Source organism: Sinocyclocheilus anshuiensis, unplaced genomic scaffold, assembly GCF_001515605.1.
Source record: "Sinocyclocheilus anshuiensis isolate Anshui unplaced genomic scaffold, SAMN03320099.WGS_v1.1 scaffold9, whole genome shotgun sequence".
Taxonomy (NCBI): domain Eukaryota; kingdom Metazoa; phylum Chordata; class Actinopteri; order Cypriniformes; family Cyprinidae; genus Sinocyclocheilus; species Sinocyclocheilus anshuiensis.
This window is the reverse complement of record NW_015540887.1, coordinates 1,714,468-1,741,750: the sequence shown is the minus strand read 5'-3', so window position 1 is coordinate 1,741,750 and position 27,283 is coordinate 1,714,468. Positions and strand designations below refer to the sequence as shown.

The following is a 27,283-nucleotide window of genomic DNA, read 5'->3' as shown; positions in this document are numbered from 1 at the left end:
CACACACACACACACACACACACACACACACACACACACACACACACACAAATATTAAGTAACAAGTATTGTTTTTTTCTGAATAGGTTTCCATGTTTACCATAACATCACGGTCTGGGTGCCAGAGTCATGTTTGCTGATCTCCATTGGTCTCATAGTCGGGGGCATCATGCACTCGTTGCACGAGAAGCCGCCGTCAGTGCTCACTTCCAACGCCTTTTTCCTCTATATGTTGCCACCCATTGTTCTAGACTCGGGCTACTTCATGCCCACTCGGCCTTTCTTTGAGAATTTCGGCACGGTGCTGTGGTTTGCTGTTGTTGGCACCTTGTGGAATTCTATTGGCATTGGCATCTCTCTATTTGCCATCTGCCAGATCGAGGTGTTTGGTGTGCAGGACATTACCCTGCAGGAGAACCTCCTCTTCGCCTCCATCATCTCAGCCGTAGAACCAGTGGCTGTCCTCACTGTGTTTGAGGACATCAGCGTCCATGAGCAGCTCTATATTGTGGTATTTGGAGAGTGCCTGTTCAATGATGCTGTCACTGTGGTAAGTGATGTGTGCACAAGGTGTGTAGATGTACAAAACCAAGTGATAAAGGTTTCAAAAGGGGGTATTCGTAGTGATGCAATAGAAGAACCATTTTGGGTTCCCCAAAGAACCTTTAGTTAACATTTCTTAATTTTTCTTAGTGTGAAACATAAATAGAACTATAAAGAACCTTGTGTGCAATGGAAGGGTTCTATGGATGTTAAAGTTTCTTTATGGAAACATCAATGCCAATAAAGAACCTTTATTTTTAAGAGTGAGTGAGTTAGAGAAAGGGATTGGAACAAAGATTGAGACTGATCAGCCATACATTGCCATAGGGAAAATAAATGCTTGAAACTGAAAATGGTAAAAAGGCAGGCTACTAGTAAATTAAAAATAGATACAAATTGAAAATGGATACAGTACATTTGGCAATGAGGACAAAGAATGAGACTTGTGAGCCATACATTGTCATACTCTCCATGGGAAAACATGTGCTTGAAACTTGCTTTTACTTGGTGCATTACTTACAAATATTCTTTTATCAAGATCTGTTTTGAAGATTGTGCCTGAATAACAGCGGGCTGACATAGTTATGTCATTAATCAAAAAGTATCACAATTAGTTTAAAAAGAAATACGCTTATAGAATCTCCTTTCAAATCTTGCCCTAGTAACAGTTTACTTGAAATCCAAAACTCAACACAAGCCAGTGTAATTACTCAGTCATTTGATACAGGCTGAAACACCATGGTAAACACAATGTGTATAAACATTGTTGCTTTCTTTATTGTGTCAAACATAAATTAAATACTTAAGCACAATTACATTTCTTATTTTATTAAATTTGAACTGGAGTAAAGAGAAAAGGAATAGTAATAGAACAGTAAGAAAAAGAAGTCTTTGTACTTTTGCTTCTTTCTACAGTAATATACAGTACAAGTTAATACAGTTAATATACAAGTACTTGCTACAATACTCGTATATTAACATTATTGTTTTCCCCCCACTCAATGATTGAAATATTTGTTATCTGCAAAACACACACAGTACTCAGCATAAATAAGTACACCACCTCTAAACAAATACTAATTTTTTTTTCTTAATGATCACTAATACAATTCATGAGATGGTAAAATTCAATACTGAATAAAACAGAGAAAATATGTAATGAATATCTGTAAAATAAGTAAATTAGCCAATTTTGTTCAAATAAATGCTTGCAAAAATGAGTACAAGGTTGGGAATCAAAAATCAATTCCAATTCCAGAATTGGATACTTGTTGTAAAATTAAAATTAAAATTCCACCTATCAATTCCTGTGTGCGCATATTTTATTTTTAGGTGGCGAAAAGGGACCGTTAAAAATGTATTTGTCTTTGAATTCAAGAGATTCATTTAAAAACACTGATTCATCCAGTAACAAAACAAGTAAATCTTGAGTGAGTCATTGAATTATTCATTCATAAATTCCATGAGATTTTGTTTAGTTGTCTAATATTTTTTCTTCAGAATTGTGAGAGGACTACACACTCCATAAAAAAAAAAAAAAAAGTCTCAATTTATCCAGAATCAGTTCTTAATCCAGTCCAGTTTTTATGTAGCCGGCTGATTTTTGTTCATGGTATTCAGCAGCAATTAAATGTTTTGCAAAAAAAGACAGAGAATAAATATGTTTGATATCTAAATGTTTGATTTTCATTTTTTTTATTGGAATTGATAAGCAGAATTGGAATTGGAATTGATAAAATTCAAACGATACCCAACCCTAAGTACACACTTGATTAAATTAAATAAGTATGTCCTCAAATCTTATTTTCATGAATAATTCTGACATACTTTTTTGTTCATTAATCAAGCAGACTTGCTAAAATATTATATCTCCAAAGAGCCCTAATATGTCTCCTAAGAAAAGAGTAATTGCTGAATTTGTGAAGTTTTAAAGGGGGGTTACTCATTTATGCCGAGTACTGTAATTATGGCTTTCTTTGTTTAATTCACATGGTTTGATCATTTTGTTGTACATGGCAAGTAGTCTTTGTGAATGTTTTACTCTTTGTGATGTTCTGCATGTGTTAATCATCACATTTGTACTTGTAATATTAGTAATTTAGCATATATGTGTCATAATTTTGTGTTTTGTGAATCAGATTGTGTATTATTTATGTATAAGTAGTTCTCACTGTCTGTTTCAGGTGCTCTATAATCTATTCAATCATGTAGCAGCGATGGAGGTGGTTGAAGCCGGAGACGTTTTTCTGGACATAGGTCGATTTTTTGTGGTTGGTTTGGGCGGTACGATTTTCGGCGTACTGTTTGGCTTTGTGGCAGCCTTCACCACACGCTTTACAGGAAAAGTGAGAGAGATCGAGCCTCTAATCATCTTCCTGTACAGCTACCTGGCCTACCTCATAGCTGAGCTCCTTGCCATTTCCAGCATCATGGCGTACGTAAGGGCTCCTAACTGCATTTTTGAAGAAAATAAAAAAATGAATTAGCACTGTTTTGGCTTTTCCTGAATGTTGTGTTCCTGTTTCTACAGTATTGTAATCTGCGCCTTGACTATGAAGTATTACGTTGAGGAGAATGTATCCCAGCACTCCTGCACCACTATTCGACATGTCATTAAGATGGTTGGAAGTGTGTCGGAAACTCTGATCTTCTTCTTTCTGGGTGTTGTTACCATAACAACAGAGCACGAGTGGAACTGGGGCTACATCCTCTTTACTCTGCTGTTTGCTTTTCTTTGGAGAGGCCTGGGTAGGGGAGATTATATAGAATTCCCAAATTACTAAAAGGAAGTTTTTAATAGTAGCAGGATGTTTTCTTATTGTCATTGTTTACAATTAAACAATATTGCATGATTTCAAGTGCAATAATGCAGTTACACAAAAATTCAGCACACACGAATGGTATAATTAATAGTAACATAGATGGACACAATATTGCCAGTTAGTTTGCCAATTTTTGCTCCACCAACAGGAATAGTTCCAATCAAAGCACAATCAATCGTCGCATCTTCAAGCAACACACAGTTGTGGTTCATTATGGAACTAATCAGTTTTGAGCGGTATAGTGAATGATTCGAAATTATAAATACACAGGCTGCATCTGAAATCACATACTCTCTTGAGTACTTACTCTGAATAAGTAATTACTTCAAAAATATTGTCAATATAATATGAATGTGTGTAGTATAAATGGAATTATTATGGATCTCAGAAGTTGTAGGTCATCCGGGAATTTTTGGCCTACTCTTTTACGAGTACTGTGAATTCGGACATACTTCTTTTGTCACATACTGTTTTTCTCCTACTATATAGAAGGGAAGCATGCAGTATTTTGGATGCAGCTATTATTGTTTTGTTACAAGTATGAATCAGCATTGTGAATGAACAAATGTTGAGAAGGATTCAACTCCGTTGAGAAGGAAAGACAGTTAGCCGACTTGTTGCCACCTACTGGCCTAAAGATAAAACCTGTAAAATCCACATCGCTAATATAAACTATAATAGAATAGAACTATAATAGGATATAAAGTTAATAAAATTTAATTTCTTTAGCCATTGTTGAAGGACATAATTATTTGTGTTATTGACAAAAAGTTAACATATTTTCTTTTTCCTTCAGGGATCCTGGTCCTAACACAAATCATTAACCCCTTCCGCACAATTCCTTTCAACTTCAAAGATCAGTTTGGTTTGGCCTATGGTGGGTTGAGAGGAGCTGTGTCTTTTGCCTTGGCCTTCACTCTCCCAGACAGCATTGGTTGCAAGAAGCTGTTCATCACAGGCACGATTGTCGTCATCATCTTCACAGTGTTCATTCAGGTACTGTACCTTCTCACAAGAGTGAATGAGTCTTGCTTTAGGAGTGCTTGTGTGCAAACTAGCCAAGAATTCCTTTTTATGAATCATCTTTACAAGATGCAATTTCCCATAACTAGAGCTAGACTGTTGATGCAACAACTCATTAGTAGCTGACTAACTCACCACTAGTTTGTGCTTTCCATTTCTAATCTCTGTTCTGCTCCATTGAGCTCAAATGAAGCTTTACTCTTCATATATTACACCAATTAATTAATAAATTATTAATTAAAATTTGTATTTATACACTACTGGTCAAAAGTTTGGAATAATAAAATTTTTTAGCAGCAGATTAAAAATGTTCACCAAGGCTGCATTTATTTGATGAATACAGTAAAAACAGTGATATTGTGTAATATAATTTTTTTTAAATAAGTGTTATATTTTAGTATTTTTATATATTTTAAAGGGTAATTTATTTCCTTGATGAAAACATTTATTAACATTTGTTGTGGAAACTGTGAAACATTTTCCAGGATTCTTTAGGTGAAGAGACAGCTCAAAAACAGCATTCATTTGAAATAGAAATCATTTGTAACATTATAAATGTCTTCTGTCACTTTTGATTAATTTAATGCTTCCTCCTGAATAAAAGTATAAGAATAAAATGCTTTTTTTTTTTTTTTTTTTTAAAGTAGTAGTGTCCAGTATCTAAATAATATTTCTCTTTGCAGGGAATTACTATAAGACCCCTTCTAAAATTAATGAATGTTCGTAAGACAAATCGAAACGTGGAGACCATCAATGATGAGATTCACAAAAGGGTATGTCTTCAGTGGTTTCATTTATTTAATTTAAACTTGCTTAATCAGTAATCGAGATCAGTTTAGTTTTGATTCAGTTACTCTGTTTCAGTTGATGGAGCACACTGTTGCTGGCATAGAAGATCTGTGTGGACAGTGGAGTCACTACTACTGGAAAGACAAGTAGGAGTTATTTTTTTCACTACACAGCTTTTTTCATTGGAAAATTACAGTTATCTGCTGACAACAGCTTAAAAGTATTTTAGTGCCATGTTTCCATTTTTCTCTATTATCATTTCATTAGTGTCCCAAAAACATACCACCGGTTAGACTGGTCTTACAGCTTTGTCGTGTGGACATGAGTTTCTCAATCAGCCTTAGGCTTCTGTAAATTTATCTGTCATAAAGACTGTTTCCTGTTAGATACTACCACAGCTGTTACCCTAGGTTTCTTTTGTTTTGTTTCATTTTGGAAAAAGATATGAATGGATAAAGGACATTTAATTTGACTCAGTGTAAATGTGGGAGTTAAATATCAACGTACAAAATCCTGTACACTCTGTTATACTGTGATATTGACTTTGAGATTCATTCATTCCATTGGTTGCCAGGTTCATGAAGTTTAATAACCGGATCATTCGCAAGATTTTAATCCGTGATAATCGTCCCGAGTCAAGCATTGTGGCTCTGTATAAGAAACTGGAGCTTCAGAACGCCATGGAGATACTGGACCAAATGTCCGGTGACATCAGTGCAGCCCCCTCTTTAATTTCATTGCAGTACGTCTCCTTTTTGCACTGTCACTTCTTGTCCTGTCCTCCTCTTTTCAGAAATCTTTGAAACTGTCTGAAACTTTTTTAGCTGAACATTTTATAAAACAGTCATTTCAGTAAAGGTCTGTAGTCGGAGTAGCATCACAATGATTTGCTTCCTGTTGATTTCTGTTTGTCTTTTACTATAGCGAAAAAAGAAAGAATGCCTCCAAGTCCAGGAAGAAGTTCTTGTCATCTGATGTGACAAATATGCATGAACTCTTATCAAAGAACATGTACATGATCAGACAGAGGGTGAGTTATGACAGAATGTCCTGAACTTACAATATAGGAATTGCTGGAAGAAACTAAACAAACAAACAACAACAAAAACACCACCGTAAAAAAAAAGGAAAAAAAGAAATACAGTCAAATGCTCAATACAAAGGAATTAGTTAAGAAATGAATTATTTTGAGGACACTGACCTACATCAGAAATAACAAACAGTTTTGTACCAGGTTTACAGATTTGTATGACCTACACTGAAAAAATAACTGTGTTTTGATATCAGTCTAATCTAGATAGTTTTGATTTTGTTCCGTTTGTCAAAAACAAATCTCAATAAAAAAAAAAAAAATTGTCCATGATTAAATAGTATTTTTCATATTGATGACACATACTGACTAGCTTTACTGACTGCATTAATTATTGTGGGTTTTATTAAAATGTGACCCTGGACCACAAAACCAGTCTTAAGTCGCTGGGGTATATTTGTAGCAATAGCCAAAAATACATTGTATGGGTCAAAATTATCGATTTTTCTTTTATGCCAAAAATCATTAGGACATTAAGTAAAGATCATGTTCCATGAAAATATTTTGTAAATTTCCTACTGTAAATATATTAAAACGTAATTTTTGATGAGTAATATGCATTGCTAAGAATTTGGATAACTTTAAAGGCGATTTTCTCAATATTTAGATTTTTTTGCACCCTCAGATTCCAGATTTTCAAATAGTTGTATCTCGGCCAAATATTGTCCTATCCTAACAAACCATACATCAATGGAAAGCTTATTTATTCAGCTTTCGGATGATGTATAAATATCAATTTAAAAAAATTGACCCTTATGACTGGTTTTGTGGTCCAGGGTCACAAATGGTCCAAAGTATAATTTTTTTCTCCAGTGTGGGGCCCAGAAACCAGTAATGTTGCACTGAACAAAGTCTACCATGTGTTTTATGGGAAAGTTGAATGTCTTCTCAAATGATTTTTTATTATTTAGTATGTGAAAGTGGTGCATTGAAATTATTCATGTTTATTTTGTTGCTTCTAATGTCCCTTGTGATATTTCACAATTTGTTATCTATATTTTTATCCATTATGCTTCACAGTGTCTTACACTAATAAGCATACATTACCCAATGATATCACAGCTAGGGAGATCCTGATGAGACGCCACACAAGCTTACGACGCAGCCTCAGAGCTGGAAGCTTCCATGGCACTGTATGTAACACTATATAAATGAGAGCACTTATTTATACTGGGTACAGAATGATATGATGTAAGACAAAAAACCTAAAGAATGCTGTCTAAAATCAGAACACAAAGTCATACATAATGATCTATAGAATATATACACTTCTAAATATGGAAATGAGAGTCGTTGACCCTTTCCTTGCTCTTTTTCTACCAGAATGCTGCAAAAATGTCCCAGAAGTATTTCTCTCTGCCCATGGGCCGGAGTCTAAACTCTGGATTTCCTCCAGGGAGACTCGGTCACACTGGTGAGAGAATGTACTGCTGCTTAATATTTTTTGTGAAATATTAAGTGATTTTTTTTTTTTCAGGATTCTTTGCTTAATAGAAAGTTCAAGAACAGCTTTTATTTGAAACAGTTTTTTTTTTTTAGATGTGGTTGTGTATATGGCTACTGCAATTGTCATGCCATCTAGTGGTAGTTTTAAATAATACACTGATGTGAGTCGAATGGTTTTCATAACTATTAATTTTAAGCAGCTGTATTGACAGTAATATAGATAGTACTCTATGCTGTTGTCTTTGTAGGAGATGGCGATACTGAATCGGAGATCGACTACCCGTCAATCAGGCATCCACAGAGATTGTCATCTAAAGCAGTGATGCCTCTCAGGCCGTTAAACACTCTGAAGGAAGTGGCTTCCTCTGTCAACACGGTGGACGAACAGAATGAGGAGCAGAGAGGCTACAGGAGGTCACATCTGGGGTCAAGTGTCAGCCATTCAGGACATCTGACCTCACATCTGCCTCATGGCTCGTCTAGAAACTATAGTGATGAAGACTGTGCGGGTGAGGAGCAGCAATCACGGTCGTCTCCACATGCATGGGTACAGGAACCGCAGAACAACAGTGATGTGCAGCACTCTTTGATGAGGAGACCACACTGGCTGCCACAGAAACCACATGACAAATGAGTTCACTGTTAATAGTGGTGGACTGCTATTACTTGTGGAATTGATCTCACCACTTTGACTCATAAAAACAAACAATTATACTAGAGAACATAGAACTTATTCCATGTGAAACACAGTCACAAAATATTCCTATGTAAGAAATCTTTCTATGACACTAAAGCTATCATAAATTGTAATATACGGTATATATTGGTCTGCTTCACATGCATTTTGCTGATATTGGTAAAACTGATGAATTGGGTGCATTGTCATTTTCAAGTTTTTTTTAATTAATTTTTTATTTGTAATTCACTAAATTGAACTTTAGCTTTGGAAACTTTGGGATATATTGCTATTTTTCAGATTTAACTGGATTTTAGTAAATTAAATTATTTGTTTTAACAAAAAAAATGTTTTCTTTCCACATCATAAAAAATTACTTGAAAGTTAAATTAATATATAGGACATAACATTACTTTTGTATGTATTAATCTCGCTGTAAAATATACATGGGTACAAATATTAAAGTATAATATAGTGTGTGAGATCATTTTACCCTGGCATGCAGCACATACTTTTTAAATTAACTATAAAATAAACTAAAATAACATAATATACTATTATAGCAGCACTCTGCGCCTGGTCGGGAAATGTCATGTCCCTTACCATAGCCGCCTGCGAGCTTCAGTGTAAATATTGCGTCAAAATCAAATCAATTTGAGTGCGATTTAAAGCCGGATGATTGTAACCACTCTATGTTCGTCTGCTTTGGGAAAGCTAGCGTGTCTCCGACATAGTGATAACACTCGTTGCCTTCTCTAGTGCAGCTCAACCAGGTCTCGTCCCATTCGTCCATATTTGTGATATCACAAATCCCGGAAAATATGCGTTGTAGTCCAAATGAGTCGTTCGTTGTAGTTTTTGAAAAGTGATTTCTGTTAAATAAAATATCTCCTTTTGAAGTGGACTTTGAGCTTTGTAACTTTGCAGATCTTTTTTATGCTCAAACAGCAACATTACAGACTAAAGTTGAAAAAGTGAAAAAGCATAATAGCACCCCTTTAAAACAAATCTTTTGTAACTTTTTTAATGTCTTTACTGTCACTTCTGATCAATTTAATGCATCCTTGCTAAATAGAAATATATGATTTCAAAATAATAAATAAAAAAAATGTTGCTGACCCCACAGTTAATTTTGAACAGTACTGTATGTGTCCTATACTCAAGTTTTTTTGTACAGTTTTATTAAAAACATTATTGCTAGCCTTTGGGTCAACAACTGTATGACTTTTAATTTCAAAACACTGAAGGACATGAGTATTATGAAGTGCACCAATGATAAATAGTGGTTAAATGAGTATCAATGCCACAGTGAGGTAAAACTCAATCACAAAGTTACATTTCTCCTGCCCAAAATGTTAAACAGTTTTCTTGGAAGCATATCAGCCTTATCTTTCTTGTCTATATGACTTATAGTCAGAAATTTGGCCAGGAAACATAAAAATCAACACATAAATCACTTTTATATAACAAATAAAAGTCTTTCAACAATGAATGTCCCACGTCTGGTGCTAGTTTTGCCACTGGTGTTGAACCACTAAACAGCTAAATGTTCTGATATAAACTTCAGACTCGGTCAAATCTGCATATGCACAGGCACTTGCTCTCTTTCAGCATGACGGCACAGAAAGCAGCCTTACCAATGGGAGCTTCAGTGTAAATATTGCGTCAAAATCAAATCAATTTGAGTGCGATTTAAAGCCGGATGATTGTAACCACTCTATGTTCGTCTGCTTTGGGAAAGCTAGCGTGTCTCCGACATAGTGATAACACTCGTTGCCTTCTCTAGTGCAGCTCAACCAGGTCTCGTCCCATTCGTCCATATTTGTGATATCACAAATCCCGGAAAATATGCGTTGTAGTCCAAATGAGTCGTTCGTTGTAGTTTTTGAAAAGTGATTTCTGTTAAATAAAATATCTCCTTTTGAAGTGGACTTTGAGCTTTGTAACTTTGCAGATCTTTTTTATGCTCAAACAGCAACATTACAGACTAAAGTTGAAAAAGTGAAAAAGCATAATAGCACCCCTTTAAAACAAATCTTTTGTAACTTTTTTAATGTCTTTACTGTCACTTCTGATCAATTTAATGCATCCTTGCTAAATAGAAATATATGATTTCAAAATAATAAATAAAAAAAATGTTGCTGACCCCACAGTTAATTTTGAACAGTACTGTATGTGTCCTATACTCAAGTTTTTTTGTACAGTTTTATTAAAAACATTATTGCTAGCCTTTGGGTCAACAACTGTATGACTTTTAATTTCAAAACACTGAAGGACATGAGTATTATGAAGTGCACCAATGATAAATAGTGGTTAAATGAGTATCAATGCCACAGTGAGGTAAAACTCAATCACAAAGTTACATTTCTCCTGCCCAAAATGTTAAACAGTTTTCTTGGAAGCATATCAGCATTATCTTTCTTGTCTATATGACTTATAGTCAGAAATTTGGCCAGGAAACATAAAAATCAACACATAAATCACTTTTATATAACAAATAAAAGTCTTTCAACAATGAATGTCCCACGTCTGGTGCTAGTTTTGCCACTGGTGTTGAACCACTAAACAGCTAAATGTTCTGATATAAACTTCAGACTCGGTCAAATCTGCATATGCACAGGCACTTGCTCTCTTTCAGCATGACGGCACAGAAAGCAGCCTTACCAATGGGCGTCTCACACTGACGTTGAGACATTTATTAGCTGGTAAAAGGATCCAAACTCCCACATTCTCCAAAAAATTCATCACATCACCTGAGAGGATAAAAGACAGCTGCCGTCACAATCTTTCGTCTTTCTGTCACTTTGAGTGGTTTTCACCTCATTGTTTGGGACTCTTGTCTTTAACCTTTGTCTTGCTGTCCCACTTAGGAGTCCTCACGAATAGCAAACCCACAGCTACCAGTCCCAGCACACCCCCCAAACTAGGAGGTCCACAGGGGCTGACTTCTTGAGCCAGACCAGACAGCAGTGGTGCAAGGACCCGTCCCACAGCTGTGACCGACTGTCCCGCTCCGATTAACGTCCCGCTAGCTTGGGCTCCCCCACGCTGCAGCTCTAAGTCAGTGATGCAAGTGCGTCCGATAGTGGTAGAGATGGCAAAGAACGTGGAAGTGAGCAGGACCTGCCAGACGTTGGGTGCCGTGGCATACAGGAAGATCAACGTGCAGGTGAGTGCAGTAGAGTGTAACAATAAAGCAGACATGTTGTTGCCATAAAGGTGTGTGACGGGTCCCACCAAACAGCCAGCAAGGGCCCCCAACATACTGCTGTAGCTGATCAAATAGCCCGTCACCTTTGGTTTGAGCTGAAAACGCTCCTCCATGGCTAAGGAGAAGTTACTGTAGTACAGCATTATGGATACAGCCATTAGAAGACGCACCAGGAACACGTCCCACATATCGGAGGAAGCCACCATGCGGATCCGTATCCACACTGAGGTCAGCTGTCTCCAGGCAGGCTGGACGACAGACATGTCTCTCCAGCCCCAGCCTCCATTTGTTTGACTGCGGACTGCTGATGCATTAGTATGGCAAACGTGGTTTTTGTCTGAGCAGTTTTGCTGGACTGAGTTCTTTAACTCATCGTAGGATTTGCTGGGTTTGGTTTTACTGTTAGCGTTTGCATCAATACGGTGATTTAGCGTCTCACTCCAAGGTAACATCCAGACCAAACCTGAGAAGACAACATTTGGATAAGTAGACTATGGTTGCTTTGTACAGTAGCAGACAAGGGATCACTTGTGTAAAAGGAGTGCACTTAACTGTACTGAATGTGCACTTGCAGTGTACTTAAAAGTGTATTTTTAAAAAAACCTGTACTTGCAGAATATATAATATTAAGGAAACTAAAAGGCCACTTAAGTGCACTTTCATGACTGAAATCATATAAATGTTTTATCTGACTACATTATTTCACATATTAAATCATTGTTTTAATCATCTTTTGTCATGCTTTAAAGAAGTACTTATTTTGATGTGCTGACTACACTGTATTGTGTTATTTGACATTACATTTAAAGTTAATATATTAAATGTACTAAATATGTAACTTCATCATTATAAATGTGTCATTACAAATATAATTAAATACATGACCTACAAGTTGCAATAGAGTACTACTTGTATAGGTCAAAAATTTCAAACTATAATATAATTTAATTTAAATTAACTTGCAATTACGTGTCTGAAAACATTACATCCAGTCTCAAGTATACTGTTTTAAACTATATTATTTCTGTAAAAACTACTTTTTAAGTATGTTAAAATGATATTTTTCACAAGGAATAGTTCACCCAGAAATAAAAATTCTGTCACCATTTACTCATCCTCATGTAAATCCAAACTCATGTGTCTTTCTTTCTTCAGTGGAACAAAAATGCGAAGTTTAGCAAAATGCCGATGCTGCTCTTTTCTATGCAATTACTGTACAATGAAGAGTGACTGAAGTTTTCAAGTTTAAAAAAAGTATACAAAAGCAGCCAAAAACTTTCCAAATCTTCTAACCAGATCAACTAATTCATTAAAACTGTCTGATTCATGAAAAATTATTTGGACTTCAGACATGGCTTCTTTCATGATTTGGCTTTAAACTTGAAGTTTATATAGTTAAATGGTTAAAATGCTGTACATATGAAACAGTGTCCTTTTTGAAGTTTGAAAACTTTTGCACACATTCATTACAACTGCATGGCAAACAGTTTTCAACATCTTTTTTTTGTGTCCAGTGAAAGAAAGGCATGTGATTTTGGAATGACTTAAGTGTAAGTAAACAATGAACTATCCCTTTAATGCATTACAAGATAACTGCAATCTATCTATACTTGTTTGTACTTGTAAGGAATAAGTTACTTTCTTTATGCACGTAACTATTGTCAATCTTGCTCACCTGCATTTAGAAGGAAAATGGCTGCACAGACGAATGAGGATAAGTAAAAACCGCCCTCATGTTCAGTGAGATATCCACCCACCACTGGTCCCAGGATGAATCCCACGCTTGAGGCTGCATTAAAGTGGCCCATCACTAGAGGCCGCTCTTTCTCCAACACAAGATCTGACAGGAGCGCTCGGCAGATAGACAGGGAGTGTTTAAAGAGCCCTTTAATAGAGGAAGGGAATAATTTCAGTAATGCTGCACTTATTTGCAATATGAACCAAAGTACACCACTACTTACCCACTGGTATCCTGGCCAGCACAAAGAGCGCAATACTCGTGGACAGACCCAGCAGGCCATATCCAAAGCCACTGAGCAAAAGACATGTTAGTAGTGAATAGCGTCTGCCTACCACATCACTCCAACTTCCCTGCCAATCAGAGAATACAACACATAAGAGACAATTAAATATATAAAAGAGGTCATCATTATCAATACTAAGGTTGCTTATTCCAAAAATAATAATAGTACCTGTTTTGCTTAAAATAAAAAAGCAATAGTGTCAGATTAAAAGTTTTAGTTTAAATTACATTTTTAAATTAAATTTTCTTGTCTTTTAAAGAGGTACATTTATTTTAAAGGGGTCATATGATGTTGCTAAAAAGAACATTATTTTGTGTATTTGGTGTAATGAAATGTGTTTATGCGGTTTAAGGTTAAAAAAACACATTCTTTTCCACATAATGTACATTAGCCGGAGCGACGAGACAAAAACATTAAAACCCATTATAAACGAGGCATTTGTTGCATCCAGTGGGGACATTATTACGGATTATATTGTCTAACTATACTATACTGTCTTTTTACGCGTTGCGTTGCATCGCGCCGCGTAAACATAAAACCATGTCTGCATTTGTGATCGGAGAAACGACAAACAAGCGCTACTCTACACTGTTCAAAACTCGCATTTGAATCATCAGTGGCCAATTCTTTTATATATGAAAACGTACTTACAGACTGTGAGTCAGAACAGCCGGCATTGTAGTCTGGAAACAGTCAGGAAACATCAGGAAACAGTCCTCCATAAAATGCGCTGCACACATCTGAATATTTGGGTTGAACTGTTCTGGAACAGTGTTGTAAATACAATTTAACCACTGATTTCTAGTCGTGTCCTCTTTAGGAAGGCCAAACAAAGTATTTTCGCTTTCCCAACGAAACACACAGCGTCTTCACAACATGGCGGCGGCGGTGGTAGCAACAATAAAGTTACGCCTTCTTTCTTTGCGTGAACATTTGGGCGGTGTTATGCAAATCTTCCCACATCGTGACGTAGACATGTGGGGGCATGTTTAAACGAGGCGTTTTAGGAGGGCGTGGACCAGTCTTAACTTTTATAAAGAATATCTCTTTGGGTTTGAGACTTTAGTCTTTGCAACTTTAGGGATCTTATCTATTCACGAACAGCTTGCAACACTCCAAAGAGAAAGGAAAACTTGAAATCGCATCATATGACCCCTTTAATGTGTTGACTAACATACTAAAGCACATGTAAAGTACTTAATTAAAAATTTTACTGTATTATGTTAGTTGATATTACATTTAAAGTTAAAATATTTTTAACATACTAATTTGCAACTTCATTATTCCAAATGTGTAATTATAAGTATATTTCTAAAAAATGACATACAAGTTTCAATAGAAAATAAATATTTCAGAGTCAATAGAAGTATTGTGGTATGAAATTACATATAATATGCACTTAATTCCTACATAAGTGTGTCAAAATACACTCTGAATTTCAGCTAATTGCATTTAATATCAAAAACATTACATTCAGTTTGCACTTGAGTATATTCTTATAAATTATTTATATAATAAATACTCTTTTCAAAAGTATGCTAAAGTGTACTTATTTATCACAAGGGTAATAGCAGCAAATACACAATCTTGTGAGAGTTTTGTACAACATAACCATGTAAAGATGCTGTAAGCAATGCTAGCTGTTTTGCTAAAGAGCTAACCTTGCTTAATCTTAGCAAAACAGCTAATGTTAGCAAAACAGTTCACTCCAAAACCCTGCCTTCCATGTCAGCAAACCAAAAGCTTTAAAATGACTGACATGTATCAACCCATGGTCAGATTCTTTTTGTTGTATACAGAATCTAGTGCTTTCACAGACACAGATGTGACAGGAAACCAATTTTAGTGATATCTGTCAGGTAGTAGGACATTTTCTGTGTGATATTAATAGCAGGACCTTTAAACAAGAATCTTAGTTGTTTATTAAAGTAAAGAATGTCTCGGCAAAGAAAGCTAGTTTATAGCCTAAAGGCAGACAGATCGGACCTGACAAATGAAACAGCGCAGGCCCTGAGGCAAGCACTGCAGGCATCTCCATACCAGCACTCATTAGACTGAGGCATGACACACACACACACACACACACACACACACACACACACACACACACACACTGCACACTGGTGTAATGCAATATAAACTTAAATTGGATTTACTATGTTCTCTCAGTTTCTGGCCTACAGGCATGTCATAGAGGTTCACTATTCCTGTCTGCTGTCTCCAAACTTAACATACAAGAGAAGACAAACATCTCCTTCACTTCCTAACTAGCCCCGTGACCCTTCAGTCTTTACCCAGTTTAAATACGTGTGTGCCAGTGTGTTCGTCAATGGAAACATGAAGACTCATTTTACAGTAACACACTTTAGATATGAGAGCAATCTGGAGTTTGAGGCTTCCTGTAATGGTAATTGTAATAAACAATTACTGTGATACGTGCTTTATTCTCCATGGAGACAGATCAGATGAGGTAAACATGGATTATTAAATTAAGAGCAGCAAATTGATAATCATATTACAGCGGCAAATGCTGCTCACTAAAAAAAAAAAAAAAATCACTACTTACCACCACAGTGCTAGAGAAGAGTTGTAATACTCCATATGTAGATCCTGCAACAATGGGAAACAACCTTTTTAATTAAAATCACTAAATAAATTAATCACTAAACAAAAGAATTTTAGTTTCACAATCAAACGGTTGAGGAAACAAGACCTTGTGATCACAATCAAAGCTGCCTGCCTCATGAAATCAGTGAAAATATCAATAGAGCTGGTGATTTCAATTAACATTATGGGCCATATGTAAGCAGCCCTTTTAATCAGAGACGAGGTGCAGGCAATGTTCTGGTGATTTCAAAGACCTGCTTGTCTAAAAATTACAATCCGCCAGCAATGAAGTCATCTGTTGACTAAAAAAAGTAGGAAAAGTAAATTGGTGTTGGTCCTTTTGAGAATAGGATATGCAGAATTAAATAAAATTGGACGTTTAAATTTAGAAAAACAAATGCCAATTGTTCCATTAAAATTATTTTGCATTGAATTAATTTTGTGCACCCTCAAAAAGCACTATTCAGATCCACAGCTGAATGAGCATTCTCCATCCAGCAAGACCTGAAACATACCAAATATTGATGTGGCAATCTGATTTAATGAATTTTATCAAATGGATGCTTTAGACTCTAAACACTGATTCTAGGTGCATTTGAAACCATTGTAAAATGTTGATAAATGCACACCTATAATGTGATCAAATTGACTTTACTTGCCAAAAGAATTCTTAACTCTGATTATTAATCAGACTATTTATTGAACACTGAGGTCATACATTTTAAAATACATCAGTGAAACATATTTCTGAGTAAAAATGTTGTCTATTTGCATTAAAAACAGTACTTTCCAGTAAAATGTGTCTAATATTCATAGGAGTCTAACAGAGATGGCATGGTGGTGGTTCTTCACCCATTAATAAATATAGTCTTTATAATATAGATCCATAAATATGAGCTTTTTCTCTGGATCACACCAAAAGAAGATAATTTTCATAATAGTTTATAATAGGCAATAGTTTTAATAAAGAGCCAACAATTTTCTAAACGATGTTGTTAATAGTGAAATATCTTATTAATACTCGATCTCAGAGCCACCATGGAATTGAACAACAACAGAGACAGACTTACCTACAATCCCAGCCACTGTAGGACTTGCTCCTAGTGATTTCACATGATGACTCAGCAAAGGGATAATCATACTGACCCCAAAGAGGTCCTGAAAACACACACACACGCATACGCACACGCACACGCACACACACACACACACACACACAATCACATAAAATGGATTTACACATCAGCAAAGCAAACACAGCTCAATAAACAGATTTCTAGCTTTTCCCTTTATAACATACTGTATAAGGCTATGATTAGAGTCCAATTACAGTGGATTTACTATGAGATGGTAAGAATCTCATAGTTACAATTAAGATGTGAAGTTTTCCAAAGATAAAACAGCCTAATCAGGTAAGATATAGCAGATTCCTTGACAGCTGAAAACACACTCTTTTTTTAAACTATTAACATTACAGTGCTTTGTTGAAGTGGTTCAACAACATGCTAAAAAAACTATGAATGAATGAATGAAGGTGTCAGCTGTCATTATAGTAATGTCAGTTGGCATAAATTGTCTGAGGGCAACTTAAACAAAAGCCATGCACCACTGAGCTTGTTTGTCTGGATTTTTATATGCAGTCATACCAGGGCAAGGACTTGATTGAAGTCACACCATGACCATACCTCAATCCAGTGTCACGGCACTTTCTATCAAACTAAAACTTTTCATCTAACAAAAACTACCAGTGAATTAAAGCCAGGAAGAATTCAATGTGTCTGAGAGGGAAAGAAGAGGAGAGACAAGTGTGTTCTTTCTCATGGGTGTTGGCAAAATCCACAGACAGGACAAAAGATTTCTACTGATGCAAAAATATAAATTGCCAAGGCATCAACTACATCCTGATTTAAATATGGGAAGCTAAAAAAGCAAATGTGATAATATTATGAACATAAAGACCACTAAATGAAGAACATCTGGCCTAAGATGTCATGTGATAGATAAAATATTATTATCAACGAGCCCTTGTAAACAAGACTCCTGTCCTAAAACAGTTTTAGCAAATTCTTCTTATCTAAGTGTTACAAATTACAAATCGATTTCATGTGCCATTGGGAATATAAGAATCAAATGTGCAGAAAAGATATATGTAAACGTACTGACAGCAGCTTAAATTGATGTGTCATTGCGATCAATGCCACACAAAAGACCCTTTCTAAATACAAAATAGGATACTCACCATGAATCCCACCATGTATATACATCGTATGATCCGCGTTGGTCTAAGTCGTTTGTGGGCAATGGCACAGTTAGAGTTATACATGCTCCCGCATTGACAGAGACTAGAGCAGTCAATGCGGAAGCGATGGAAAGCGTTGCTATGTTGTTCTTTACGAAACATCACGAGGTTTAGACCATCTGTCCCTTTAAAAGCGGCGCGCCGTGTTTTGTGAGAGTAAGATTCTCCTGGAAATCACGAATATCACTGGCTGCTTGTGTTTAATTACTTAAAAAAAAAGATGTAATTAATTTCGTGCGCACGAATGGGCGGCTTTTCACGTGGTAAAATGATGAGTGGGGGTTTACATAATGTACAGGATCTCCTGTTTATGGTACAGTCCAGTGAACGCGTCTACTAGCAGACATACGCGCTCTGTTTGATCTGCGAGTGAAATGTAGCTGGTATTACCTGGTGATTTTCTAAAATTAAGCATTTATTATGAAATATTTAATGTGTTTATCGAAAATTTCCCCCTTTCTGAAATGAAGTGAACATCTTTTAAACAAAACACCTTTTCTTGGGAATAACTGGTAACGTTAGTTTTGTCTTCTGTAGCAAGTTCCTCTAGAAACTAGAGGCGTAATTTTGGTGAGAAAATAACAACGCAAACATCAGTGAGTAGCAGTGGGTGAGTTGTGTGATGTTTGTTTTGTGGTCTTAGATAGTTTGTTTCACTCCAAATCATTCCATCTGCATGAAGATGTTAAATTAAATTATATAAATGGGTGGGCATATGATAACACCAATACTTCAAAACAATATAAAATACAACTCACATCTGTTGATCTTATGTAGGCATACCTCATTTATTGTTTTCTTTGTTTTGCAACTACTGCTATTGAATGGTTTGTAGGAGAAAACAGGATGACATCCTCGTCATCATCATGATGTACACAATGATATGGTTTGCTAGAAAAAGAAATGTTGCTGTAGTGCAGAAATGCTTAAACCAGGATCTGCAGGCCTAAGGTGGCCAGGAACAAAGACTATAGATAGGCCTGTAATGACTTTTTATTTGGCCCACCATTCCATATCACAAGAAGCATGTCTACAGAAATGTCTTATTTATATATTTTTTTGAACATTTTTTGTTTTATGTTTGAATTGAAATATAAACAAAAAAATAATTGAAATTGATTTAACAAAACAAACACTTAGGATATAATGCAACATTTATTTTTAATCAAGATTGGTTTTCAAGTTTGTGTGCCCCTGCTGTAGTGATTATGTGTTAATTGAATTTCCAGTGCCTCAAGTAAGAAATCAATGAAGTAATTAAGCAATTCATTAAATGATTTTACTGTTTTGCTTTTTTATTTATTTATTTTACACATTAACTTTGTTTAAATATAAAAACCTAATCTCTCTTTCTTCACTTTTGAGGATGGTTAATATTGTGTCTGTCCAATGTGATATATAATATTATACTATTCTAGGCTATAGTGTAATCACATTTTATATTGTATTTCTAGTTTATTGTATTTTGTACCATACAGCTGTATAGGGAATCATTTACTTTGCATACTTCAGCCCATCTACTGGCAATCTTTCTTATTTGTCAGACTGTACCAATTTGTAGGGTCACTTGAGTGGGTGAGAGGGTGGATACCATGCCTTTGAGAACTTGCATTACCTCCTATTTATATTTCTCACATAACCTTAAACTGCCTTGATCTACAGACCTCACAGTTTTTGTGTGTGTGTGTGTGAATCCACATGTTATATTGTCAGGTGAGCTTATGTCATGGTCATTTTAGGGCTAAAATTCTCTCTAGAATTTTGTTTACAAATCCTCTTTGAATATGGAATTGGGGAAGCCAAGATACCCGATCATCCCAGTGCAGCTGATACAGTGATGTTCCCAAGATAGTTTACATAAACACACTCACATGGACCCATCCTCACATCTCGTGTTCAAGGAATGCATTTGATTATGTATACCAGAACATATAACAGCTTAATTTAAGATAATAAATCCAAATCAACAGTAAAGTAGCATTAACTTTGTCTTTCTCTGCAGATGAAAAGGACTGTTGTTTCTCAATAACAGGATAAAGCACAGAGATAAATTTAGCAGCACAAGGAACTAAATCCACCTCTGCTCTGCTGTGCAGAAACACCACAGACAGTCATTACTACACCACAGAAGACTTCCAGCACTTGCAGTCATCAATGGACATCTGTTGTAATTATTTTTAATTTTAGCTTGTATAATTTTTCTCCTGTATCTCTAATCCCTAAATATCCCTCCACACTCAAACCCAGCTCAATGCAAGGGTGGCCTCTCAGGAAAAGCCCAGTTTCATAGCCTTATGTCCACTTCAGTGGCTCTGGCCTTCATTCACAGCACAGTGATAATTTGTCACAGGTTTATCTGCTCTGTGCAAAATGTCCCACTTGACATATAATGAGTATGTATTTTCTGTTTTCCAGGTATTGACAGTTTCAATCAATATATTCAAGTGAAATCATATGATACAGTATTTAGTGGAAGCAGTTGCACTACTGTTTAAAAGGTTGGGGTCAGTGAGATGTGATTTTTATTTATTTATTTATTGGTATGTTTTTAAAAGAAGTCTCTAAAGCTCTCTGAGGCTGCATTTATTTAATCAAAAATACAGTTAAAACAGTAATATTGTGAAATATTATTGCAATTAAAATGTTTCCTGTTTTACTATATTTAAAAATTTTATTTATTCCTGTGATTTATTCCTGATTTTTAGCAGACAGATGATCCTTTTAATATGTTGACTTTCTGCTTAAGAAACATTCATTATTAATATTATCATCAATGTTGAAAACTGCTTCTTAATATTTTTTTGTGGAAACTGATACTTTTTCAGCATTCTTTCAAAGGAGCACCATTTATATGAAATAGAAATCTTTTGAAACATAAATGTCTTTCACTTTTGAAAGACAAATGTGACCCTGGACCACAAAACCAGTCTTAAGTAGCAATAGCCAACAATACATTGTATGGGTCAAAATTATCAAAAGTAATTTTATTATTACAATTTTCTTTTATGCCAAAAAACATTAGGATATTAAGTAAAGATCATGTTCCATGAAGATATTTTGTAAATGTCCTCCTGTAAATATATCAAAACTTAATTTTTGATTAGTAATATGCATTGCTAAGAACTTCATTTGGACAAACTTAAAGGCGATTTTCTCAGTATTTTCATTTTTTTTGCACCCTCAGATTCCAGATTTTCAAATAGTTGTATCTTGGCCAAATATTGTCCTATCCTAACAAACCATACATCAATGGAAAGCTTATTTATTCAGCTCTGAGATGATGTATAAATCTCAATTTAAAAAAATTGACCCTTATGACTGGTTTTGTGGTCCCAGGTCACACATGAATGCATCCTTGCTGAATAAAACTATTAATTCCTTACTAACTCCAAATTTTTGAAGGGTAGTCCATATAAATGTATATCCATATGTTATGTCTAAATGGATTTAAATGTATTAACCTTGGTTCATCTTCAGAGTTCACTTCTCAGTTGGTGGTGGGATTTGTGACAGACACTGGGAATGCTGGGCTCTAGTGTCTTCATTTTCATTCCTCTCTCAGCCGATTGTCCTGTGGGGGGATATTTTGGTCCACTCGTCTCCCTCCTGAAATCTCATTCTTAAACCACTCCTCTGACTGGCAGCAGGCACCTTCACTCAACTGACCAAAATAGCCCAATGGGCTGCTCTTCGCTAGTGTGCTGTCATGAAGCCCACTCCCCACCCAATGCCAGGTCCTGCTCTGGCTAAGGGAAGAGGACACTGACACACACACACATAGACACCAGAACTCAGAAGAGTAGAACAGCCACTTGTGTTCACACACTATACACCTTGCTGAGCATAACTGGACGAAGAGACTATTTTTCACACAGACTGTGAGAAAGGAGTTACGTAATTCCAGTGCCTACTTCATGTGGGAAGGAGGAGACACTGTTTAACAAGAAGTAAACAGCTGAGAAAGTTGCACTCTTAAGATTGTCATCATGAAGTTACATGTGGCACTATTTTTTGCTGGGCTCTTTGGTGCCTTGGCAACTCTGTTCATTCTCTTGTCTTTTGGCACGGACTATTGGCTCTTGGCATCAGAGACCTGCAATTCACATTCAAATGGTCTGGTTACTTTGCAGGTGGGTGGAAGTGTTGTTTGTTTCAATTCCTTTAGGGCAAAGAGAAAAGTGGACAAGTGTTTTATAGATATATACTGTACTAGTTCAGGTGAATTGTCAGAAGATTATGGATGGTCTGTTTATAAATATGAAACAAGTCTCTTCAGAATTGTATGTTTTGGATTTTAGTGTATATGTTTTTTATTGAAACTAAACTGAACTAGATTTCTGCTCTATGATCCTTAGGCAAGCAGTCATGGGCATATTTGGTTTATAAGCAGTGACTGTCATGTGACATCCTCAAACGTCACTATTTACAGTCTCTCAGTTGCTTGAGTGTAGACTATCACATGCTGTAGTGTGATACCACGCTTAATACTAAATAACCAAACTGGAATCTCAGTGCAGTTTCTATTCATAGGAGTCATACATGAATTAGGTTTCCCTCATAAAGGTTTGGGAGGGAAAAGTGAGTTCTTGCTGACATGTGCACAACCTGAGCTCTGTTTTACAAGGCCGAAATGTATGATTTTTAGAAAAATATATGCATCAAAGGTCTACCCCTAAATCTAAGTGTCATAGGGGCATTAGCAGTATACATGAGATTGTACTGGCGTGAACTGTGGCTAACAATTCGTCAAAATGTAAAACAGTTTTGACAAATTGCCATGAGTGTGTGTTGTACTCGTGTGCTTGGAGGCTGAAAGACGGATGTCTACAGGAAAGCTTGATGTTGAACTTTTTTCATGTATCATAGTAATCCTGTATCTTTTGATTGTGGTGCTTAAATGTAAATATAAATTAGCATTTTTTTTCAATGCTCACTTGTTATTCGTCTAGTGCATGCTTCTCTTGAAGATTCCTGCTATTAGCTGTGTTTTGGAACATGATAGCTGGTTTCTAGATGGCCGGGCTCGTCATTAGTTGGTCATTAGCTGGTCTAAGATCATTCAAGCTATTTTTGAAGCATTGTCACAGGTCAACAGTCTAACAACAGGCTTACCAGTTTAAGTTGGATTTTCGAGCAGGGTTGAGTCAAGTGACTCAAAACACTTCTGCATTCCATAATATAATGTTCTTGACTTGCTTTTTGTAAACTGCATCTAAACACATAAAGAGCATGTGTCCATCCATGTTCTCTAGTTGTTTTCAAATTTGTAAAATCACTGGCTTCACAGCAGATGTTTGTTGCTCTCTGACCTCTGCTCTCTGCTCCTTCACAGCGAGGTGATGTCATGGTCAACCAAGTTAGCGAAGACCAGAACATTACCTTTCATCACGAGGGCTTCTTTTGGCGCTGTAGCTTTAATGAAATCACGAATGATGACGATCTGTGGAAGTTCTGGTTTGGTAAGAGACTGTTTGTTACATTTGCTTTGGTGCAACAATCATTCAGCGATTATGTGGTTTTCCACAGACCAAAACAATTTCACAGCATTTATTACTATAGGTTAGTGTTAATTTATACATATATTAAATATATTTTAACATTTGTATAAGTGTGAGTTAATAATGGACAATAAATGCTGTAAAAATGGTTGTTCGTTGATACCTAATCATGAACTAATTTTAAACATTGAATTTTTTCATATTACAAAGTGTAAAGTGCTCAGTCGTGCTCACTGAATGCCGCATTTGGCCCACTTGTGAGGCTCCGGGTGAGACTGTGCCACAAATATCAAAGGGGTCTGACCTGTTGCCCTACAGAAGGTTCAAAGAGAGGGAATAAGTGTTCAGATAACCTCAGCGTAGCAAACAACTTGAATATGCAACACTTCTTTGTAATCTTAATTGAAACAATGATTTAGCTCACACACTAATAAATGGCAATTCTCCTTGTTCTTCCCTTAGAAAATCAGCCACATGCAAGGGAATGCAAACCTGCATATCTTCTCCCCTTTCCGTTCCCTGACCAGATCTACAACACTACCAGCTATCAGACTGCCATAAGTAAGTTTATTTATTTATTTAACAGGTCAAGGTTGTTTATGCCCCTAATGCCAAATTCCAATGCCAATATCTTTCAACTTCTCTTGATTGCTCTCTTTTTCTGTTTATTCATATGGAAATATTTTGAATGAAGTGATCCCACTTTCTCAACTCCTCCACCGAAAATCAAGATGCAGTTCAAGTCAAACCTTTTTTCCCCCAACAAATATTAAGTTACGGAAGTAAAATGGGTTGCAGTGCCACCGCATAGTGTATAGTGTAACTGAATTGGCTACTGTACTGAACCGTTTTCCCTTTGGTTTGTGTTAATGAAAAACATGATCTTTTAGTCTACAGAGGTTTCTGGAGCGTCTCTATGTTGCTGGGTGTGGCCGCTGTGGTGGCCGGCGGTTTCATTATTATTTGCGCAGCTCCATTCGCCAGTCATCGCCTTTATAAAGCAGGAGGTGGACTCTACCTCATTTCTGGTAAGTTAAGGATTACATGAAGAGGTATGGTTTATCTCATGTGTAACATATCACAAGCATCTAATTAATTTTTTACCCTTTATCTCTCTCTTTCATGTTGCTTTTAATTTCTCCAACTCTCAATGCTGTCTCTTTTCTCCAGGTTTCTTCCTTCTCGTTGTCACTGTGATGTATGTTTTCTGGTTAGATGTTTTGGATGTTATAAGCTCGTATAAGGAATATCAGAAATCGAATAAGTGCCCTGATTTTGAGCTCAGTATGACTTATGGCCTCTCTTTCATGTTTGCTCCTGTGGGCGTGTTCTTCTGTCTTCTGTCTGGTCTTCTCTTCCTAGTGATTGGCCGTACAGTCAAACATCATTATAACTGAACCTCATGAATGGTTTCAAAACAGTGCTCAAAATGCATTAAAGGGATTGTTCACTCCAAAATGAAACTTTTGTCATTGATTACTCACTCTCATGTCATTGAACACAAAATAAGATATTTTGAAGAATGTTTGTAACCAAACAGTTGACAGTAGCCACAGTATTTTTCCATACTATGAATGTCAATGGCTGCTGTCAACCGTTTGGTTACCAAAATTTGTCAAAATATGTTTTCATTTTTGGGTGAACTATCCTTTTAATTATCTGCAACTAAAGTCTGAGGATGCGTTGACTTTATGACAAGGTGGGGTGTTATTTTTAATTTTTAATTTTGCAAATATGACTTCAGTATTTGGCCATCATGTGTGCTGTGAGCAGTACTCTAAACATTGATCATGGATGGTTTGGGAACACTTCATGTATGTGTGAGTGTTTGTGTGAGTATAGTATTGCACAAAGCATTAAATAATGTTTAATATGTCTATTAGGAACCTCTGCATTTTTATATTACTTGGATAAATTAACAAAACATATTGGTAGACTCTTTTTGACTGCTTAAACCTTCTCAAGTATAAATGTACACATTTTTTGAGTTTGTTCCACCTTACGTTTCGATTATTAATTTATTGGTGATTTCTAGAGTGTTTTTCCCCCTCAGGCTTTGAAATAATCTAGACAGACTTTGTAGCATTGTAAAAATACCCAGCTGACTTTAAAGCTGTATCTTTTACTTGCACAGCTTGTTCACACACCACAGCACATATATATTTGCTTTGTAAATAATTTATTATAATTAAATTATTATTAAATTATATATTGCTATCAAGTACAACTGATATGTACTGTAATATTTCAAAAGATTCATTAAACCTTTAATTAAAAAAAAAAAAATCTGTATATTTTATATTGGGATGTTGGCTATTGATTGGATTTTTGAGATGTGGGTGTTGAACCCAAAAATGAATGCAAGCTTGCTGTCAATTGTGGAAGGCAATGATCGAGTTTTGATTAAAAATTACAAGGTCATTAAAAAAATGAAAAGAATAATAAATGGATGAGTCGTTCACAATAAGATCAATAACATGCATTTAAAAAATGGATGCGTTTCATACCAACTTTAATATCTTAAAATGAATAAATAATGTCAGCCCTTATTTAGTCCCAGCAAACACAGAGTGTTTTCCTAACATTTCAGTTTGGGAAACCAAATTTTTGGAGAAACAAATAAGAATGTTGTAAGAATGTTCTCTGTTTTTTTTTCCCCAGCTAAAAGCTAACCTTCCCAAAACGTTGCATGGATATATATGAAGAGTTCATTTGCAAAAACAGATAACTCTTTGAATAAAATGTTCAAAGATCATGTTTTTTTCATCCTGCATTCCAATTAATATCAATCAAGCTGCAGTTGGGTTGTTTTGATTAAATAATAATAACTAAAAAATACAGCTAACTAACACATTAAAACATAAAAAATATAACACAATAAAAACATGATTTATGAAAATGAATAAAAACAGAGTTATCTGTTTTTGCAAATAAACTCTTCATATATAACATTTATATATACATTTTTAAAGATTTTTTCCTAAGATAAAAAAATAAAAATAGGCCAAATGTGAATGCAGTTTTAAGACTGAATATGAGGCAATATTACCTTTTCCCATCAGAGACAGACTGGAGATGAGACATTGACAGGTGTGTCTATATAACAGCAGAATCGCTGGGAGCTATGACTCATCTATATGGCAGGTGACAGCTGTGCGTATGCGCTCTCACTATACGTAGGACTGTTTGAGGCAATGTTGCAAACATTAAACTTAAGCATGCATATCAATCAGTGTATGTCTATAGTACTGCATG

The 27,283-nt window shown here is 35.7% G+C and overlaps 3 protein-coding genes across 4 annotated transcripts in view; 2 read left to right on the top strand and 1 right to left on the bottom strand.

Moving 5' to 3' along the window:
- slc9a2 (solute carrier family 9 member 2) overlaps positions 1-8,387 on the top strand; it is an 11,389-nt gene extending 3,002 nt beyond the window's left edge. Inside the window, exons 2-12 of the mRNA XM_016486545.1 lie at positions 87-550; positions 2,727-2,977; positions 3,074-3,291; positions 4,162-4,361; positions 5,072-5,161; positions 5,253-5,323; positions 5,752-5,919; positions 6,102-6,211; positions 7,288-7,400; positions 7,591-7,681; positions 7,962-8,387. Of these exons, the coding sequence (XP_016342031.1) occupies positions 87-550; positions 2,727-2,977; positions 3,074-3,291; positions 4,162-4,361; positions 5,072-5,161; positions 5,253-5,323; positions 5,752-5,919; positions 6,102-6,211; positions 7,288-7,400; positions 7,591-7,681; positions 7,962-8,347 (2,162 nt within the window). The 3' untranslated portion in view covers positions 8,348-8,387. The remainder of the gene's footprint in view (positions 1-86; positions 551-2,726; positions 2,978-3,073; positions 3,292-4,161; positions 4,362-5,071; positions 5,162-5,252; positions 5,324-5,751; positions 5,920-6,101; positions 6,212-7,287; positions 7,401-7,590; positions 7,682-7,961) is intronic.
- Positions 8,388-10,565: 2,178 nt separating this feature from the next.
- On the bottom strand, positions 10,566-18,711 carry LOC107688732 (major facilitator superfamily domain-containing protein 9-like). Of its 2 annotated transcripts, XM_016486476.1 has the most exons (7): positions 18,471-18,711; positions 17,302-17,389; positions 16,191-16,234; positions 13,562-13,691; positions 13,276-13,485; positions 11,237-12,063; positions 10,566-11,142 (listed from the first exon to the last, which is right to left on the bottom strand). In XM_016486476.1, exons 1-7 carry the CDS (start codon positions 18,630-18,632, stop codon positions 11,134-11,136), a joined length of 1,470 nt encoding a protein of 489 aa, XP_016341962.1. In that variant the 5' UTR covers positions 18,633-18,711; the 3' UTR covers positions 10,566-11,133. The 2 variants fall into 2 exon arrangements, with proteins under 2 accessions (XP_016341962.1, XP_016341961.1); XM_016486475.1 differs by having other exon boundaries at positions 10,566-12,063.
- A 1,968-nt stretch (positions 18,712-20,679) lies between these two features.
- tmem182a (transmembrane protein 182a) lies at positions 20,680-25,506 on the top strand. The gene is made up of 6 exons (XM_016486544.1): positions 20,680-20,697; positions 22,093-22,660; positions 23,863-23,989; positions 24,491-24,589; positions 24,919-25,056; positions 25,199-25,506. Exons 2-6 carry the CDS (start codon positions 22,517-22,519, stop codon positions 25,423-25,425), a joined length of 735 nt encoding a protein of 244 aa, XP_016342030.1. The 5' UTR covers positions 20,680-20,697; positions 22,093-22,516; the 3' UTR covers positions 25,426-25,506.
- The last annotated feature ends 1,777 nt before the right edge of the window (positions 25,507-27,283 follow it).